At 42.8% G+C, this 21,419-nt stretch overlaps 1 protein-coding gene across 3 annotated transcripts in view; it reads right to left on the bottom strand.

Moving 5' to 3' along the window:
- The window catches only part of ZNF609 (zinc finger protein 609), a 110,228-nt gene that overhangs the window by 77,045 nt on the left and 11,764 nt on the right, over window positions 1–21,419 (bottom strand). For all 3 annotated transcript variants that reach the window (XM_079953163.1, XM_079953165.1, XM_079953164.1), the window contains exon 2: window positions 6,966–7,862. In XM_079953163.1, the coding sequence (XP_079809289.1) occupies window positions 6,966–7,730 (765 nt within the window). In that variant the 5' untranslated portion in view covers window positions 7,731–7,862. The remainder of the gene's footprint in view (window positions 1–6,965; window positions 7,863–21,419) is intronic.

The following is a 21,419-nucleotide window of genomic DNA, read 5'->3' as shown; positions in this document are numbered from 1 at the left end:
CCTCAGACAACCAACTAATGTGTTACACTGTTTGCTAAATGTCTGCAATAAAGTTTTATACACATGGATTTTGAGAAGACAACTACTGCTAACTTCTGTTTGGGAGGAGGAAGAGATGGGTGTTGCTTTCTGCTCATCCATCTCCTACCACAAGCTCCACTGCAACCTTTATGGCTACAAACACTGTAGAAAGCAGTTTCCCAAGCTCTTCAAATTTTTTTAACAAATAATAATTATTATTAATAAATAAAAATAAAAATGTGCACCCCAGTCCCAAGACCATTTCATTATAACTATCCAACCTCTCAAAATTTCAACATCTCTTGCAATGGTTTGGCCCCTTTCCATTTTAACAGTACAAATTCTATGAATACTTTCCATCTATCCTCAAAATCATTTCTCCTGCATTCTCGCCATCTTACCTTAATAGAACATGTTAATTTATCATTAATAGCTATATCCCACACCTCTTTATAACATTCTTCCATTTTATATTCACCTTGCCCCTTCCACTTCCTAGCTATAATAATGTGTGCAGCTGTCAATAAATTTGTGAGCAAGTCATTCATAGCCTGTGAGCCTTCCACCTCATCGTAAATTGATAATAATGCTACTTTTGGTCAGCTTTCACCCAATGATTTCAGTTATCTCCTTAAACACCCTTCACCAAAAAGCTCTTCAATTCTTATACTCTGCCACACACAAAAACAAGCTGCTAGTACTAGGTCTTCTTATCCCAATTCTTGCCATGAATAGTTTATAGCAACAGCAGGGAAGAAAGCTATCTGCCCATACACTCCCAAGCTCAGGCACCTGGTTTCATTTGTCTTTTGCATGGTGAGGCTGCACCACTGTGCGTACCACGTGGCAGTGGTTGCAGTGAAGAAAGCCTACTCTGCTCTGCCACTATTACGTCTGCAAGCAGCCATCCAGCAGAGCTTTTCCAAATAGTGCATGGGGCTTGTAGAATCAGACTAAAAGACAGTTGCTCTGACATCCATTGAGGCCTGCTGAAACAAATTTGCAGGGCACGTTAGGAATAAGATTGCTCAGATTCAGATAGACTTGGATGCCACAGTTAGAGCAAGTCCAATGGAAGTGTCTAGAACACTCTGTTCCATCTACAAAGGATCAGTTTGGATTACTGCAGCTTGAAGATATGGAAAAGCTTGAAGAAGTGCAGCCAGCCACCTGCCTCCTTGACCTTTGCCCATCTTATCTTCTTAAAACTAGCTGTAGGGGTTTGTCTGGGTGGGTTCTGGGAGTGATTAATGCTTCAATTGGAGCAGGAACCGGCAAGCCACTCCAGTATCCCTGCCAAGAAAACTCCATGGACAAAGACAACAGGCATATAGAGTGCCTGGCGTGCTCTGGCCCATGGGGTCACGAAGAGTCGGACACGACTAAACGACTAAACAACAACAAAATGTTTCAATGGAGAAGGGAAACTATCATCTACCTTGAAGGAGGCAATGGTATCTCCTCCTTAAAAATACCTCTGCATACCTAGAAATGTTTTCGCCCCATGGAAAACAGCCCTTTTCTGGGCAAGGTACTTGAGAAGGTGGCAGCAGTCCAGCTTCATGCATGGTTGGAGGAAGCTGATTACATAGATCCACTCCAGACACGATTCAGGTCTGTTAATGGTACTGAAACTGCATTGGTCAATCTTGTTGTTGACATTTATTGAGAGATAAATTGAGGGAGTACAATCATGACCTTCTCCTTGCTCTGTTGGATGCTTTTGATACTCTTGACCACAGTATATTTCATCATAAGCTAGTATGGTATCTGCTGGTGCTCCCTTACTTCAGTGGTTCCACTCCTACATCCAGGGCCATTTCCAGACTACTGTTCAGCACCATGGGGGTTGCCCTGTGGTGTCCCACAGGGTTCCATCTTGTTCGCCATGTTATTTAACATCTTTATGAAGCCTCTGGGAGCTGTCATCAAGAGATAGCTCAGTTGGTTAGAGCATGGCGCTGATAATGCCAAGGTTGCAGGCTCAATCCCCATATGGGACAGCTGCATATTCCTGCATTACAGGGGGTTGGACTAGATCAGGTGTCAGCAAACTTCTTCAGCAGGGGGCCAGTCCACTGTCCCTCAGACCTTGTGGGGGGCTGGACTATATTTTGGGGGGGTGAATGAATTCCTATGCCCCACAAATAACCCAGAGATGCATTTTAAATAAAAGGACACATTCTACTCATGTAAAAACATGCTGACTCCCGGGCCGTCTGCGAGCCGGATTTAGAAGGCGACTGGGCCGGGTCCGGCCCCTGGGCCTTAGTCTGCCTACTCATGGATTAGATGATGATCCTAAAGGTCCCTTCCAATTCTATGATTCTATTTGGAGTGAAGTGTCATCAATACACATATGACATCCAGCTCTACCTCTCTTTTTCATCTGAATTAGGGGAGGCGGTTGAGATGTTAGACCAGTGTTTGAAGGCAGTGACTGGCTGGATGTGAGCCAATAAACTGAAGCTGAAACCTGGATTCCCATGTCCAGAAAAGGGGGGGGGCTGCCCTGGCCAGGGTTGAACTTGCACTACTCTGGAAGGAGCAGTTTCATAGTTTGGGGGTGCTCCTGGATTCAGCACCATCACTGGAGGCTCAGGTGGCCTAGGTGGCTGCTGTACCTTATGCTCTGAAAACTTCCAGATTGGATGCAAATGCATTCTACTTGGGGTTTCCCTTGAAGTCAACTTGGAAACTTCAGTTGGTTCAAAATGTAGCAGCCAGATTAGTGACTCGGGTTTCATTTAGATCTCATATAACCCCAGTTTTAAAACAGCTGCTGCACTGATTGCCACTTCATTTCTGGGCCCAATTCAAGGCACTCATGTTGATGTTTACTGCCTTAAATGACTCAGGCTCCAAATATCTGACAGACCATCTCTTTCCCTGCACATCCTAGGAGTGCTGGGGTTGGCAGCCCTCTTGTCAGCTACTCCGCCCTCAGAGAGGGCATTCTCTGTGGCACTCTGTCCCCACAGAGGTGTGACTGGCACCCTCATTATATAGTTTCTGTAGAATGCTGAAGATGCACCTTTTTACCCTGGCCTTTTTTGACACCTGAGGTATATGTTTTTAGGACCCACCTTACTTTTATGATGACAGGATGTTTTCTATTGCTTTTAATATTGTGTTTTAATGTTGTAACCTGTCCTGGGACCTTAGGGTGAAGAGCAGGAAATAAATCTATCAATAAATAATCCCATAGTATTTTCTCATTCTAGTCTCAAACTTTGTCAGAGCTAAAGCAATCCTCCCTGATCACTGCAAGCTCAAAGTTTCCTAACAAAGGAAATGTAGGGCGAATCCGAGGCATCAAAAAATCAAATTGCTGAAGTCACAAACATCTACTGCTATTCCCTTCCCCCCCCAAAAAAACCCAAATATACATAAGAAGCTAGCTGAGACTTAGGGCACTGCAAGAACACTTGAAAGACAGTTTTTGAAATACTGTTGCTCCCATTTTACAAAGATACAAGACCATATCATTTATTTAGCAGACAAAGCATATTTTTCAATTAGCATAAGTTTGCTACTGGCCATTTTTACAACTATAAAAAGGTGGACCAGGCAGTATGCTCAATTTGACAAGGACAGTCAATTTGAAGTTCCAGGATTTGTTTCAGAAGCTGGCTCAGACCTTGGACTCTAGATTTTACATATTATGTTGCTATTATTTTTCATTGTACAAGCGAGCTGGCTGGGGTTGGAGGAAGAGCAAAGCAGTCTCTCTGTGTATACCAATAAAGTATAATATATCTCAACGGAAATTCAAGAAATCCCTAACCTACAATCAATAGGAAGGAAGGAATTTAAAGCAATTTCTGCAATATGACAAGAAAACAGCCAAATGAAGGCACTCTTTCTTCCCTTATATTTAAAAACACACAAAGCAACCAACCCCCTTCATCACAGGCTATGTACTCCCACCCAAATGATTTCTGGCCCATGGAATCAACAGAAAGGGAAAGAGAATAACCTATTTATGCATTTTTCTGCTTTTCTTTCTGATTACACTAGTATCCTAGAAATGCAGAGATTTCAGTGAGTAGCTATGAATAGGTTTCTGTGGCACTTAAAACCAGAGCACATCTCTCTCCACAAACAGCTCTTGCCATAAAATTCATGATATGAAGGTGATGAACCTTGACAGCTCTTCAGAGAAAATGAACACTGAATCGTTTTTTAAAAGCATAAGCAAGGCCTCAATCCCCTACAGCTTGAAAGCATTATTTCCCTTTTGGTAAATCCTGTTAGATTCTGATCCACTCACTGTAAATCCAAGTCCTAGGTTTTCATTCTTGTTGAAGTACATAAACACTCTTATTTCCTTTTCCCCACATCAGTATCTTCATTTCAATTTATATCTCTAGCATACAAAATCATTGCCCACTATGATGCAATGAGCTGTCACACACCTAGAACTACTAGGCACAGGAGAGTCACACAAACCCTTGCTACTTTCAGGAGCGAGTTAGAAACAATTGGCCAATTAGGCTAGTCGGCATGATCATCTTTACTAATATGACCCACAAAATCTTGAACATTTCCTAGAGGGGGCGGGGGGGAAGCCTTGGAAAGGCCAGGTGAATATTGAAGCATTATTCACAATCCATAACCCTGCTTCCTTCTCCGCAAAATCTGTGCTTACTGTTTTAAACATCTGACTAGAGAAGCAGCACATTGTAGGTTTGTTGGGTGGATACAGCAGCAGGAATTTATCAAATTATGCCCCAACACAAGTTTCTAGGCCAAAAGCCCACTCATGAAACCTTGTAATTCCCCAAGGAGCTTTATCTGTTTATTCCTTCTGTTCTTTCTAGCAGAGGTGACTCCATTCTCTTCATGCACCTGAACAGGATAATAAGCCACAGTCACAGAGCAGAAAAGGTCCCTACAGTCCCACAAATAGAAACCATATAATAAACACAACAGAGAGTCGAGAAATTTATCTGTTTGGTAAATGACTAGCAACAAATTGACAAGGGTGCAATGGGAGAAGCAAAATCTTATTCTCTAGAGCAAAACAAAGGTGGCAATGTGGCCACACCCATAGCAGGTTACAGTGTTTCTGCCTAACTACCATACATGTCAAAAGTTACAGGTTAGGAACTTGGTTCTCTAGCCCTTGCGAGCAAAGAAAGCAGCTCATAACCACCAAAACACTGTGGTAAGTTGCACAATGCAGCACTAAAAAACCCAACCCAACCTAACCACCTACTTAGACAAGGCAGTCAGCCGAAACAAGGGAACATCCAATTTTCCTTTAAAAGCATTTGTCATAGAAGTTACAAGGATGAGCACAAGAGCATCCTACAACCTTAGCCCAGTTGAACAACTTCAAAAAACCTTTCAGTCCAACTTGTTTCTAAGGAGTTGTAAACTGATTGAAATAGGACAGGATCTGGAATCTACAAAATCCAAGTAAGTCAGGACTCCACTGGGAAAGCAGAAAATCCCCCTCCCAAAACTGCTTGCAGGTCCAAACATACCAATTTAATTTCTAACCTCACAGTTTCTGAGATGGTATATCAGAGAACACAGTTTGTCATTTCTTTGCTACTACTGTGTCAACACTAATTTTGACTATTCTATTCTAATATTCAATGTTTAACATTTTTTTGCTTCAATTAGAATAACTGTGATTGATCCAATCTGTTTTAAAAAGAAAAAGGGCATACAACCTTTTTTAAAAAGGGGGGGGGGAGAAGTACAGTTAATCTATGTCAGGGGATCCAGGTTCTGAATTCTTGCTTAAGAACTTAAACAAGTTAGTATCAGACTAATGTCTATACTAACCCAGCATTTTAAAAAATGCATTTATTTTGGCAAGAATCCAAGGAAACAGGTGTAACTGGGGTCATTGAAAATTAGCCATGGCCTACTTTCTGACTAGCTCCAATCCAATAGCAAAAAACAATGAGCACATAGTACAGAGATGATTCTGCAACTTTAAGCAACCAATCCTGAGAAAACCAGCTTTTTAAGAAGAGAGTATAACAAAGACAATGGAGGTGACCAACAAATGTTGAGGTTGTATTGTGACCCAACTGCCCATGCCCTTATAAAAGTCACCACTTTCATAAATAACCTTAAGCAAGAATAATCTGAGCAAGTCTCACAAGCCCTGAACCTGCTAGACAAGATCAGGATGAGAAATTGTGTCACACAATTACTGGAGAATATTCATTTCCATGTGGATTATTTCTAAGGACTACTTCACACATTCATTTTTATATGGACATAATTCTCATGTAGGAAACTGCACATATTCCACATATACACATTGTCACATGTGATAAACACATATTTTGTTGCATCTCCATATTGCAGAAACCCAGCCAACTGAAGTCACATACACATATCTGTGGCAAAACATTAACCATATGCAGCCATCTTTATGTGGGTTATCATTCAATCTCTTAACAGAAGCAGTATCAATGTAGGACTTTTATCAAGCATGAAACAGTTACAATTTCAAGTCATTATACAACAATATGACCCTACCTTGAAAGAGTGCTTGTTAGGACAAAGATGGAATATTTGTTCCCTAAGAGATGATATACCGCAGCAAACATCTACATGTGGAGGTTCAACAGACACCTGATCAGTTACATCTCATACAGCCGACAAGGTCACAGCTGTTGTGCCCCCCACAGGAGTTTTGATAGTTTTTAAACAGCAAAATAATCATTTATTTCCAATGATCTTCCAGATTTAGAAGAAGATTTAGCCTTCCTTGGTTACAAATATCAGCCTAGTCCCAGTAAAATGTAACAATCTGCCTTCATTTCCAGCTCATGACCAACAAGCCCATCATACACTATGGGACAAAATATGCCCTTTACAGCAAAGAAGAACACTGTAGTGTTTGGCATTAGTGTGGAGACCCTAATTTCCAGCAGCAGTACCCTACCAGGCCCAGCCACCAGCCCACATCTTACCTTCTCTGCCTTGACCTTTTTGAGCTGTCGACACTCACTGTCACCATCTTCCAGCTCCGTCTTAATTCCCAAAGGATTGAGTGCAGATCCTGTGTCAATAGCTATACTTCCAAGCTGCTCAGCGGCGGCAGCAGCGGCAGCAGCAGCAGGCTCTGATCCTTGGCCGCCATCATACTGCCCAACCCTAACAGCCAAGGCAAGAGGCTGGAGTACACTGGGCTCCTTTTCTGCTGGAGCACCCGCACCCTCACTCCTTTCCTTCTTACTCTTGGACGAACCCCCCTCCTTCTCTTTCTTTGAGTTGGCCACATTGCGAGAAGCCTTGGCCGATTTCTCAGAGCCCTTTGGGGCAATGGCAGCCACCAAGCCACTAGAGTTCACGCCATCACCAGGTCGCCCCTGAACCTCCTTCTTGCCACTGGTCCCTTCACTTGGAGTGAACAGGGAGGATCCTGGGGCAGCCTTGCCACTGTCCTTGCTACTCTTACTCCGTTTGGATTTGGATTTGCTTTCCTTGCTCTGTGGACCTGGCACTGGGGTCACAAACTTGATGTTCTCTGGCAGTGTCGCCACAGCATTCGGTGCTGGTAGCCCCACCTCCTTGGAGCCTGACATTTCCAATTTTTGTTGGTCCTTTTCCAAATCCGCGTCCAGGTCAATGATGAGATTCCCTACTCCAATGTCCCATTCATCCCCACTGTCATACGTCTCAACTGGGTTTGCATCCACTCCTTTCCCTCCGGAAGCTCCACTGCTCAAGGACATCTTAGAGTTAACGACCCACCTCAAGGTTCAAGCCTCTTGTCTGCTCCCTCAGCCTTTGGGTATGAAGTAGCAGCTTCGGCTATGTTCTCAAGCCTCCAGTTATCAAGGTGCGCCCAGATGACAACATAATTGCTGAAAGGGAAAGCAAGAACAATGGATATTACATTGCAGTTACTCAGGAAATGGGTCTAAGAACCAGTACACAAGCATATATGGGAAAGTGTTCACATTCAGACAAATAAAGATATACATGCAGACCAGCTGAGCATATACCATACTTATCTGTTCCCCATACTTGTACTACCCAACCGGTGTTACACTAACATGAAAAGGCCTACACCAATGCCACTGGTGGTAAAATACTACCATATAATTGCAATGTGTAGGTGGACTATAATACAGCTAAGTTCCCTTCCCCACGCCAAAGTACTTTTATGATCAAATTAAGGCACCAAAGTTAAAATAGCATACCGGGCCTTGTTACGTTAGAACATCACAGAGAGAAGCACAAATCCCAAAGTATTAAGGCAATATGCTGCTTGTCAATCTGTCCTACATTGTCATACCCACTGAAAATATTTTTTTTTAAGCACCATAACTATAAAACTGCATACATGCATACAATTTTATTTGTATGCTGGATTCCCACAGTTCAAACCACACTAAATGCGACTTACAACACCAAAAAATACACAATGGAATTCGTCATAAAAATAATAATAAAACATTAAAAGTATCCATTTCGTGACAGGCAACCAGCCTTTTGTGAGGAAGTGGAGATGTCTGGCCGCCAGGTCTACTGCCTAATATCTTCAACTGGCTGGCTGGCTGTGGCTGCAATGCCACACCAGTCAGTTGGTATGGGGGGCAGCATGGAACCAAAATACATGCCTCTTTTGGTGCTGCACTGCCTTGGCTAGCCGGGCTCGGAAGCACTTGAACAGGGGCAACCCTTGCACCTGCTCAAAGGTGCCACCCATTCTTTCCCCGCTTCATGCGTTCAGGAGTTCATTTTTTTAGGGAAACCTTATTTTTTATGTCAGAATAAATGATAAGTTAGGGTTTGTGTAAACAACCAATGAGGATTTTCATGCTAAATCCTAATTATCAATATAGAAGGGTAGGGGGTTTTTTTAAGTGCAAACATTTCCCACAGACTTCCTCTCCTCCATATTCATGGAGTTAACATACTACAACTGCAATGGTAACTTGGGGTGGAGGAAAAACCTTCAAAGAAACCAAAGATCTTAAAATGGTGGAGCATCACACTACTTTTATAAATATTTGCATCAGTGCTCCTGTACCAGGGAAGTGCTTTCCTTTATAGAAATAAAAACATTTGAACTTTGAAAATAATCATGTTATGTGAGCATAAGTGGACAGTAAGACAATGTCACTCACTGGCAACTCCACCTATCACAGAAGCTGTGACTGTTACAAACTGAAAGAAAAAGGTTCTCACCAGTGTGGTTAGAGTATCTGTTATTAAAATGTGATATTAACAATGTGTCACTGATGCGAACTGTGTTCATGCGTTTTGAAAAAATAAATGGAAAGTCTTGCTGTATGGGGAATAGGCAGGTGACCAGCCATTCTGTTTTTGCACCCATAACCCAGGCTCCAGAAGCCATTGGTGAATAGCTTTTCTATCCCAGTTTCTAACACTGCTAGCAATAAAAAAGGAAAACCCAAATTTACATACACAGTTTGATGGCTGAAGAAGTAGATTATTGTTATTCTTAATTTGCTTGCCACTTCTCACAACCAAGGTATTCTTGAAGCAACTTAAAAGTAGAATTCAGTACACATACTCACTATACAACCTTTGCTCTGGCATGAAAAAGATGACATGTTGGCACCTTGCAAGCTTTCCTTGGGAGTATTTCATGAGCTGCAACTGAGAAGGCCCATTCTCTCACTGACACCCACCAAGCACCTATTAGTCAGGCATGCAGTGAAGGGCCTCAGATTATGGCTCTGGCAAATAGCTATGGGGAAAGGTTAGATAGAGCTGTGCAGATATGCAACATGTGAAGACCAAAAGTACACAAAATAGTAATGCATGAAATGCATAATGGTTATCCCCATCATGCTATGCTACAATTACTAAGTGACCAAGCACACTATCTTCATGAAGACTCTATACAGTGGTACCTCGGGTTACAGACGCTTCAGGTTACATACTCCGCTAACCCAGAAATAGTACCTTGGGTTAAGAACTTTGCTTCAGGATGAGAACAGAAATTGTGGTCCGGCGGCGCAGCAGCAGCAAGAGGCCCCATTAGCTAAAGTGGTGCTTCAGGTTAAGAACAATTTCAGGTTAAGAACGGACCTCCAGAATGAATTAAGTTCTCAACCCGAGGTACCACTGTACATCAAGTATTTCCCTGGAGGCTACAAACTAGCAAGCCAGTCACTCCACAAGATAAGTATATGGCAATTATATTTTCAAAAGATAATTAACACATGAAATGGCATTCTTCCTAGCAGTGAGCCAAATTCCACCAAAGGGTAGTGTGGTGGCCAGTGAGAATGCAAGGGGGAAATAAAAGTTAGAGTGGGAGATTTTGAAAGGCAGTTGAGGTTTGGGAGTTGAGTTGAGGTTTTGAAAGTTGAGGTGGAGGTTTGGGAGCTGAAGAAGGAAGAGGGAGGATTAGGTGTGGGTTGGTAGAGTTGTATTGTGAGAGAGTGAGAAGAATTGTTAGGTGGAGATAGATAGTTGGGAATAATCAGTTGTTAGGAACTAAGATTAAGAAACTGTCAAGAAAAATTAACTGAAACCATAAGCTTGTTCCTGCATTTAAAAATAAACTTGGTTATTTGTTTATGTTAACAACTGACTGGACTCCGTTTGTCCCCGTGAGATACGGGGTGGTGGCAGTGGAAAAAGCAATTGCAGTGGCGGCACAGGGTCAATAGACCGTCAAACGTCTGGGGGCCCTGTGTGTGATCGCCACAGGTAGTTTCAGGTACACCTTTGAAACCCATGGCTGCCCCACCAGCTTTGGTTCTCCTTCAAGTGTTTTGATTTTCTGCTCCTCCATCCTGCGCACAGGAGACTGATGATCTGCCATGTTTACAAATGGGAAACACTTAAAGCTGACATTGTTTTCAAAGGAGTCTAAAAGTGTTGCTTGGCAGTATATAGCCAGAAACAGGTACCCTGAGCCATGTCAAAGTCATCTGAGGGGCTGAGATAGCCAAGCTTTTTTCCAATCATTGTCTACAGAATCTCTGGTTCCTTAATTCTAATAATTTGCCCCCTGACAGGTCATTATAGATTTTTAACCCCATGAACCCCATGAACCAATGCTTGTTATCTGAGCAAGATATACAGACTTCTTATCTCTCTTTTTTTCAGTCCTCACAATAGTGATTTTATTAAATTAATTGTTTTTATAAAACATTGCAGATGTCATAATTGTTAACATAGCAATGTGCCCAACTGTTATAACTGTTGAAGTTTGCTAATCAGGATTCCTGTAAATGGGGGGAAAAGAAGAAATGAAAAACATCAAAGTCTTGTGAGAGCTTAACTAAAGCCACCAAAAACTGGTGATAAAAGAATTCTCCCAAAGAGTCAGAAAAAAAAATGTGTATAAAGCCACAAGTTTTCCCCATCCAATGCAACAGAACCAGCCTCTGTTCTAACCCAAACATAGGGTTTATTATCTTAATGGTAAAGAAAGTGTAAACTCAGGGGAATGTTTCATGCACTGTGGAGTCAGAAGCAGCTTTCAAAATCTACAGTCTGTTGAGCCCTCCCCTTGCACTAAACCATAGTTTAGTGCTACCTGCCACCCTGGAATGCTTTGGCTGTCTGGCTTGTTAAGATACTATCACTGAGCCTTTATTTCGAGATCATAATCAACCTCCCTCCTGCATGGGCTAGTCTGAAGGGAAATGATCAATCCGTTTCATCTCCCTTCGTCATTACAGAGGATGGTCTCAGTCAAAAAAGCAGACAATCCCCAGCTTACACACACTAAGAGCTCCTTGAACACCAACCTTGTATGACTCACCTTTTTCATCTGAAGAAGTTGAAACACTAACTATAGTGCTCATAGAACCATAGAGTTGCAAGGGGCTTGAGGGTCATCTAGTCCAACTCCCTGCAATGCAGGAATCTCAACTAAAGCATCCAAGAAAGATGGCCATCCAACCTTTGCTTAAAAACCTCCAAGGAAGGAGAATCCACCACCTCTTGAGGGAGCCAATTCCATAGTCAAACAGCTCTGTCAGAAAGTTCTTTCTGATGTTTAGTTGGTATCTCCTTGGAGTCATCGGTTCGAGTCCATTGACCATGGTATCCTTCTGGGCCGTTTAAGGGGATTGGGAGCTGAGGGCATTGTTATGCAATGGTTCCACTCCTTCCTTCTGGGCAGCGTCCAGTGTTCAGTGAGTGACACTGAGATCCAACACCAGTGGGCCTTCTGGTGGTTCCCTCAATGCAAGAAGTGAAGTTACATGGAACCAGGCAGAGGGCCTTCTCAGGACTGGCACCCAACCTGTGGAATGCTCTCCCACCAGATGTCAAATGGATAAGAAACTGTACAACTTTTAGAAGACATCTGAAGGCAGCACTGTATAGGCACTTTTTTATTATGTTTTTAGTACAGGGTACGCTGTGGGTTAAACCACAGAGCCTAGGACTTGCTGATCAGAAGGTCAGTGGTTCGAATCCCAGCAACGGGGTGAACTCCCATTGCTCAGTCCCAGCTCCTGCCAACCTAGCAGTTCGAAAGCACGTCAAAGTGCAAATAGATAAATAGGTACTGCTCCGGCAGGAAGGTAAACGGCGTTTCCGTGCGCTGCTCTGGTTTGCCAGAAGTGGCTTTATCATGCTGGCCACATGACCCGGAAGCTGTACGCCGGCTCCCTCGGCCAGTAAAGCGAGATGAGCGCCGCAACCCCGGAGTCGGTCACGACTGGACCTAATGGTCAGGGGTCACTTTACCTTTTTACTACTACTACTAATAATAATAATAAAAAAAATAAAAATACTGAGCAAACAGTTTCTATAGTAAACACATACAGACTCACCACAGAAAAGTGACACACTGAAATCAAGGTGCAAATTGAGGTTAGTAAAACTCTTATTTTCAAAATTTTAACTTCTCAACTTTTAACTTTTCCTTGCAATTACAATCTACAATGGTACCTCTGGATACGAATGGGATCCCTTCCGGATCCCCGTTCGCATCCTGAAGCGAATGTAACCCGTGCTGCGTGTCTGCGTGTCCACAGGTCACGAGTCGCTGCTTCCAAGCATGCGCGTGACGTCATTTTGACCGTCTGTGCATGCGTAAGCGGCGAAACCCAGAAGTAACGCATTCCGTTACTTCCGGGTCGCCACAGAGTGCAACCCGAAAGCGCTCAACCTGAAACATATTTAACCTGGTATGACTGTACACCAAGATACACTTGAATGTCTCCAGATTTCCAGAAGACTAAGTTCAGATAGTGAATCAGTGTAACAGAAACATGTATTTATACCATCTAATGTTTTTGATACTACATATTAGTGCATATATCCAAAGCTACTTGATTTTCTTCATACAGATTACAAAAGCAAAATTAACTACACTTAAACAGCATCCTTGTGCTCATCTCAAACTAGTGGTGACTCAACCCACACAAACCTACAACTATTGCCCCAAAACAAAAAAAGACTGTTCCTACACATGTGGAAGAGTATGCAAAGCTGCCCTATAAAAGCTAGCATAGCTCTCATCTCCCACACCTGGCTGCCTCCATACCAAATTTTAAAACAAGAAATAAAAGAAATAAAAAGGAATAAAATGCAATTTAAAATAGTATGAACATTTTAATGCAATGGATATGCCCACTGTGTTATAGAGTAATATTTGTCAACTTTATAATATTTGTCAGCACTCCCCCTTCAAGTGCCTTGTCAACCTCCTTCCCTCTTCTTGCTGCCAGTCTCAGCTTTATTCCTCTGAGGAAGGCAGTGTCTCCTCCTCCTGTGACTTCCAATTCATCCTGCTCACCTGCTGAGTGATGCACTTACAGTGCTACTCATTTTATAAACTTGATGGCTCTCAAATGGCAAATATTTCTCATCTCCACTTTTATCACTATTTAACCCCTTAATCCTCATTCCAACTGTAACCATGAAACTGCATTTGTTCACATTCATCCTACTCCAACTCCACCCCCAAATATAATTGTACAGTAATACCTTTTAGGCAAAAGTATCTTATGTTTTTGCCTGCAAAATTATATTAAGCAGTGTGAACACCCGATTAATATTTATAAAATTGTACCCTGTCCTTCCTCAGATTCCTAGGTGGGGTTTAAGCAATCCACATTGCACATAAAAAAATGTATTTAAATCTAGCACGTCATCACCTCTTATATCAAAGAAAGTAACAGACAAGATGGACCTTTTACAATCAAGATAGAGATGCTTTGACTAAGTCAATCTTTATTCCACTTCTAACTAAAGACAGAGTAGGGAGAATGTGTGTGTTTGTGAGTGTTTCTATTTGCCTGCCTGCCTCCCTGTGTGTGATGGAGAGAAGCATATAAATAAGAGAAAATATAGGACAGAAAGCCCTATAAACATTTTATATTATCTTGCTTTACAGAAAACACACTATGCCAGAGCCCAGCTGCATGAGTCAGTTGGAAGTAACAAAAAAACACAAGCCCTGCCTGCAAGGCATCTGGATGAAAGGAACAAATGAGCTGAGAGAAAGGCACGTTTGGCAAATCCTGACCGTGATCAACTCCACCTGGAAACCTGTGTCCCCACTGTGGAAGGATGTGCAGATCCAGAATTGGCCTCCACAGTCACTTATGGACACACTGTTAGGACCATATTGATGGAAGACAATCTTACTTTGCTACGAGTGAACGCCAAAGAAAAAGAATACTACACGTCCCAACAAATATGTAGCTTCATTCAAAATTATAGCAGTATTATACAATAAACCCTAACTAAGCCCCCCACATAGAGGCCAGGTGCTGTTGACAGCTCCTCTAAGTCACAGTCAACATAGTCAATGGTTATGTTGTTAAGTCCAACAACCTCCAGAGGGCATCATATTGGCTACCACAGACTTGCTCCTGGCACCCTGCCTCACAGAGTGTTCAGTAGAGAGAAAAGATATAAAGGCATCTGAAAACCAGATGGAAAAAACCCCACCCGAGTGTACAAATCCCTCTCCACTTCCTCCCTGCCACACACAACTCATCGATACACAGCTGAAAGTACATGTATTCACTTGTCCAGTTGGCAATCTTCCAATAGGCAATTCTAAGAGATGCCCTGGAACAGGAATACTAAGGGAAATGGCTTCTCACTTGGAAAACTGTACACATGCAGTGGCCCGACATAAATAATTCAGCTCCATTAAGGGCTGTAACCTCTATAAACCACATCTACATTCCTAGAAGCAGCCATGTCATTAGAGTTCACTTTGAACTCGCAGCCCCTATCAAAAAACTTCTAACAAATCACATAAGGCAACTCTCAGGAAAGCACTGCACACAGATCAGTATGCAACCAAGGGTTCATTGTGCCTTAACTCACAGTGGCTGCTCCCAGGCTAGCCACAACAGCTTGCATTACACTTCTGACCTTTTGTAGTGAAACAATAGGCAGAGAAAACCTAACTGGGAATGACTGGACACCCAAAGGAGAATTGATCCCATTAAAAGTTCAGTGCATATAAAGAGAATGTCTCCTACCAGTCTGTTCAAATCTGCAGACTCTGGGATTAGCTTCTGGTTGCTTCCAGACATGAGTGACTGCAATTTTCACCCTGATTAACTTTCAGGAATGCTTGCACTGAGGAACAGCAGAAACAGTGGAAAATCTCCAGCACCAGGCAACTGCTGCTCTAGAGCATGGCAAAGGTAACAGGATTTCAGATTACTGCTCCGCTTTACTGGGATCAGTCCAAGACAGCATATGTGCCTTCTGGCTCCAGACAACCCCTGGGAAAATAAGTCAGGAACAATCAGAGCAATTGGAGCAGAACAGGGTAAGTTTCAAGCTGCAACATCTCAGTCAGAAAAAAATATAGCAGACTCTACCTGGGAAACCTAGGAATAAACTGTTAAACCCCAGCCAGTCCCTTTACTGTCCATTTTTCCAGAGGTCAGAGCAGAAACATGAGCGGCTGCTGTGTTCAGGAGCCGATCCTCCTGCCATCTCTTGCTGGCAGCCAGCCTATGTCTTTCTTCTATACACTACCTCTACACAGGATCCTTTTTTGTTTCCTTTTATGACTAAAGAAACCCAGAGGGATGTATCTTGCTTTGCGGAGGAAGCTGCAGTGCTCTTAGCTCCTCAGACTACAGAGCTGTGCTCTCTCCAGCTGCCTTGTTTAGGTTTTGTTTTTTTAAAAAAAGAAAGCCATAAAAAACAGGAATCCTTTTGTAGCTTTCTTTTTAAGATGTTCCTCTCTTCCTCTGTCTCTCTCCAATGATGAAAACAATGTTGAATGAAAGCCAGCTGGCAGCCAGAAGAAGAGATGAGAAATCTGCACAAAGGAGCTTCCTAACTAGCTGCTTTCAGTTCAAGGAACGTCTGCTGGCAGGGGGAGGGGGGTATCTTTGCTTCTCCCTATCCTAGGAAGACTATATCAGACAACAGAAATGTGCTATTGCTGCCTCCCTCCACCCCATGAGTCTTCTCTACAGTACTGATGCACAGCCGTAATATAAAATGTTGCAAGCACATGCGTGAATTGGAGAAAAGTGTTGTGGAACACTACAATCATGCACACACATTCACTTACTCCTCCAACCCAAACAATTAGGCTTGAAAAAAAGGGATTGTGCTTCCCCACACAGCCTGATGGTGGTGTGGTGTGTGACCTTCCTGGAGGGTGCAGCAGGAGAGTCAAGTTCTCCCCAAGAGCAATCTCCAGGAAAAAAGAAAGCCAGTGTGGTACCAGTGGTTAAAATGTCAGATCAGGGCCTGCGAGAACACAATTCAAATCCCCACTTGGCCTGGATGACTTTGGGCCAATCAGTGCTTCTCAGCCTAACCAACCTCACAAGCATTGAAAGGAGGAGGGGGAGAATTATGCACACCACCCTGAGCTCCTTGGAGAAGGAAGGTGAGATACAAATGCAACCAACAAACCAAATCAACACAGGAAAGCACCATCAAGCAACAATTAGGCTTGGGAAAAAGTATTTTATAGGATACAAAAGACTTCTTTTCAGGCAGCTGTGTGTGTGCACATGGAGAGAGGTGGCAGAGGGACAGGACCCTGCAGGCACCAGGGAAGGCCTCTGTGGGAATATACACACCCACATTAACCATGCTGGAGACTCAGGGTTCCTTCCAACTCTACAATTCTATTATTCTATTTATTATTACCTAATAATGCTTGAAATGAAGCATCAGAATACAAAAAAATAAAGTTTTTTGGGGATTCACATCTTTAAATAGGTCTACACAATATTCAGTTGTAGTAAAGAAATACAGAAGGCAAAAAAAACACCTCAAAAGGATCTCAGAGTAAGTCTATTTTTAGTTTGTGTGCTCTGTAGTAGAAAATGAATCAGATTAAATGAACTACCCTTATTTTTCAACCAAAATAAAAGCTTGAGTGGGAATAAGGTACAAAGGCCCCAATATGGCTAAGATAGCATCAAAACTAAGCAACCTAGGCCATATACTTCAAAAGAGGGTTTTTTATTGTACGAACTACCAGGCATTTTTTGAAAAAACTATTCAAAGCCCTAATAAACTGCAACTAAGGCATCGGATTAAAATGCATCACACAATATACATTTTAAGTATATATAGCTCAGTTAAGTTCTTGACCAGTTCTGTTATTTTAGGAAGGCTATTTTTGAATTAAAATATAAAATAGCATCCAGCATTTGAATGGTGGCAAAGTTCACCGCCTCTGTCTCAGGCACCCTCGTGCCAAGTTTTCTGATGATACCTCAAGGTGCCTAAACCTATGCTGAAAAATGGGAAAAGTCATGTCAAATTCACATTTTGGTATGGCATCTGGCATACAAACATTGGCAATGACCATAGTTGCCAGCTCAGGAAGGTTTGTGCTGAGTTTGGCAATGAAATCTCAAGAGGCAGCTGAACCTATGGAGGACAGAAGGGCAGACAGACAGACAAACCACTTTCCAAAATATATAGTAGATAATAATCAAGACCTTCCTCCTCCCAATCCCGTCACTTGTGTAAGTATTACAAGACAGAAGAGCCACAGGCAGAAGAAGCAGATTTGAGTCAATACGGCTCTAAGTTACATAAAAGCTAAAGTCTAGTAAGTTAACATGTTCCTCCAAAAATAATGCACGGTTCCATCAAAACTGGTCCTGAGCACCTGTGTGCCTGACAAAGTAAATGACCCACTTCTAGCACATTGTGACATACATTTTTGAAACCCTTTCCTAAACTTTCAGATATGAGTGCCAGAAGAATGTCAGCTCAGCATTACAATGAAAGACCACAAAGCATTCATATCTGTTAAGAATCTTAAATTATAAATAGCCTTTGCTGCACATTTTCCTAATATATTAAGTCTTATAATCCATAACCACAACTGGTATGCAAGCAACAGAGACTTCAACTTGGACATTTTGACCCTTCAATAAAATATGCAAGACTGCTTGAAACTGCAGAGCAGGCAAAAGCAAGCTCTTGGCTCCTCTGGAAGTCCACTAACACTGCACACCCTAAATAATACAGAGTTTTGTATGAAAAGGCAAACCTCATATATCACTACTCAAAAGTGCAAAGGTCCTGTTCAGAATTCCCACACATTAACAATGCAACCTTAAGCATGTTTACACAGACATAAGCCCCACTGAGCTCTATGGTGCTTACTTCCTGGTAGGTATGTGTATAGTATTGTGTTCCCATTCCATTATTAAGGTGGCCCAGAGTAATTAAACTTCATTGTTCCAAAGAGTTTAAGCACACCAAATTATAAAGTTTGTTCTCAAAAGGATTCACAACCTTTAATAAATTCTACCCTGGCCAATTCTGAAATAAGCAGCAAACCTCTGGGGTTTTTGTGGGGGTGGGGGTTTAATAAAAAGTGCTTATAGCAAGATTGTTCTACAAAACTAAAAGGTGAAGGTAAAGGTACCCCTGCCCGTATGGGCCAGTCGTGACCGACTCTAGGGTTGCGCGCTCATCTCGCTCAAGAGGCTGGGAGCCGGTGCCGTCCGAAGACACTTCTGGGTCATGTGGCCAGCGTGACGAAGCTACAACTGGTGAGCCAGCACCAGTGCCGCACACGGAAACACTGTTTACCTTCCCGCTAGAAAGCGGTACCTATTTATCTACTTGCACTTAGGGGTGCTTTCGAACTGCTAGGTGGGCAGGAGCTGGGACCGAACGACGGGAGCTCACCCCGCCGCGGGGATTCGAACCGCCGATCTTACGATCAGCAAGTCCTAGGCACTGAGGTTTTACCCACAGCTCCACCCGCGTCCCCTTCTACAAAACTAGATCTCTCCATTTGTGCAAAATGCTTGTTCAAATATTATTTCAGCTCCCACTACTGAAATGTGGGTGGTGGGGTGGGGATTTGTTGGGAACAATTTGAACCACCTATAATTTTAGTATTCTGGGTGGCTGCCTCATGCAGTTGTGGAATTTGAAGGTAAATGCCTGTTCCACACCAATGAGCACCCAAGGAAAAGCAATTATTACAGGACACTTTTTTAAAGAAAACTTCAAAGCATTCTTAACAAAGGCAGACTATATAACTGGATCAATCTAAATAAACCATGAGCAACACCTATAACTTCAACCTCTGGAAAACAAACCTTGTGGCCAGATTCGGGGGGGGGGGCATCTGCAGAACAATTGCCTAGAATGCCCAGGGAGTGAGCTCTACCCTAACCTCATGGCCTGGCTCCTCAAAAAGGTCACTGGGTGCTGTCTGCTGCATGGCTTGTTCTTTCCTTCCTGAGCCCCAGTGCATTTGGGCAGGAGACAGACTGGACTAAGGGCCTTCCCAGGGAAACTATGAATAGGCAGCTCTGGAAGCCTTGCTGCCTCCACTGGAGACAATATATATATATATATCTCAGATTCTAAACATGATGAGCTTTTGCTTTATGGGCTAATGGCCTCAGTTCCAAGCATTCAATAACTAATTAAGCAAGGAATGCTGGAGGACTTCCGGGTTAACGCCTCTGGCAATGGTGGAGTTCCTCTGATCGGGAGGAACTTGCTCCGTGGAATTTAGGGTCTGGCCGCCACGGTGAAGGCAGAGACCCACTAAAAAATCGCAGGCGGGAGAAGCCTGTGAACGTGGGATTCGGCTGGCACCTTTTGCGCCTCCCCTACTCGCGGGGAGACCCGGTTTCGGGTATCCGGAGCGATGTGGGGTGAGCGGCGCGGTGCTTCGAATTGACTGCTTCTTTCACGGAGTGAAGCCGAATTGCTGTTGCCGGAGAACGCTGACTTTTTCCTGTGGACAATTTGATTCTAAACAACTACTCATGAGTAGAACGGAAAACTGGATTTTTAAACGTCTTAATTTGGCACCGAAACGGGGAGGCTTCAAACAGGAAGTCCGCCTTCCCCTTTTGTAAATAGATTGAAGCAAAGAATTTGCAAGCTAAAGTCTTGGAAAGTCCTATGTAAAGGATTAAACTTCCAACGGCTAAAATCATTAAACCCCCCCTTGGAGGCAGGAGAAGAGGGGGGAAATTTTGGATCGCGTAAGCCTGCAGGAGAGAGTGAAGAAAGTTGGATCATCACCGCTCTGAACCTGGAAATGGACTGCTAGTAAGACTGATGTTTTTGGGAAAGTTCATTGACTGTGACAGTTAAATAAGAGAAATACATTGTTTTCATTGTCTCCTTCTGCGTTTAAAAAGGAGTAAAAGTAGCTGAAAATTGAAACTAATTTTACTGCTTGAACTGTGCTTAAAAGGACTGATACAAACAGAAATTGTTTCCCTCTAGAGGGAGCCTTTGAAATTGTTACAAGAGTTGGGCTGGTGGAATCTCCAGCTGCAAGAGAAAACCGTGAGATTGACCTTGGATTGCTTGAGAATGTCGATAGAAGAAGCCTTAGTGATTGCACTATGCAAGATAAGTGAGTCATTGGAACAGCTCCATAAAAAGATGGACGTGATGAATATTAAAATTGTTATTTTGGGACAAAAAGCGACTAATTTGGGACAAAAAGTGAACATCTACATAGAAACTATTCAGGAACCGATACAGGAATCTACTTTGACATGCCAAATGGTGGAGAAAGCGAGGGAGAAAGTTGTGGTTGTTGAACCTAAAGTAATACAAGTGGAGAGGGAGAGAGCCCCAGCCTTACAGAGGCAACTTGATAATTACAAGTTGTTGCCCTCTATGATTGAATTCAGTGAAAGTCAGATTGGAACCCTGCTTGGACTGGAAAAGGAAAGTTGGATAGATCACCTCATGCAGGGATTTACTGACCTTTGGGATCTGGACCTGGGTCAGGAGGAAATTGGAGTTGTGGGGACCTGCAGATTTGGAGGGACTTTGAAACTCGTCCTGAAATATCTTTTGGATTTTAATTTTAACCACGGAGATGTGGATGACATGTCGAGAAGGAATAAAAACATTGTTAGGTTGGAGCTCCCTTGAGACCTACTCTTCAGCATCAAAGAAAGGAAATTAAGAACAAGATCAGCAGAAGACAAAGTAACGTGTATGTATAAATGCGAAGACGA

The sequence above is a fragment of the Podarcis cretensis genome (assembly GCF_951804945.1).
Source record: "Podarcis cretensis genome assembly, chromosome: 14".
In the NCBI taxonomy this organism is placed as follows: Eukaryota; Metazoa; Chordata; class Lepidosauria; order Squamata; family Lacertidae; genus Podarcis; species Podarcis cretensis.
Note: the sequence above shows the minus strand (reverse complement) of the source record. Positions and strands in the feature narration are given on the sequence as shown.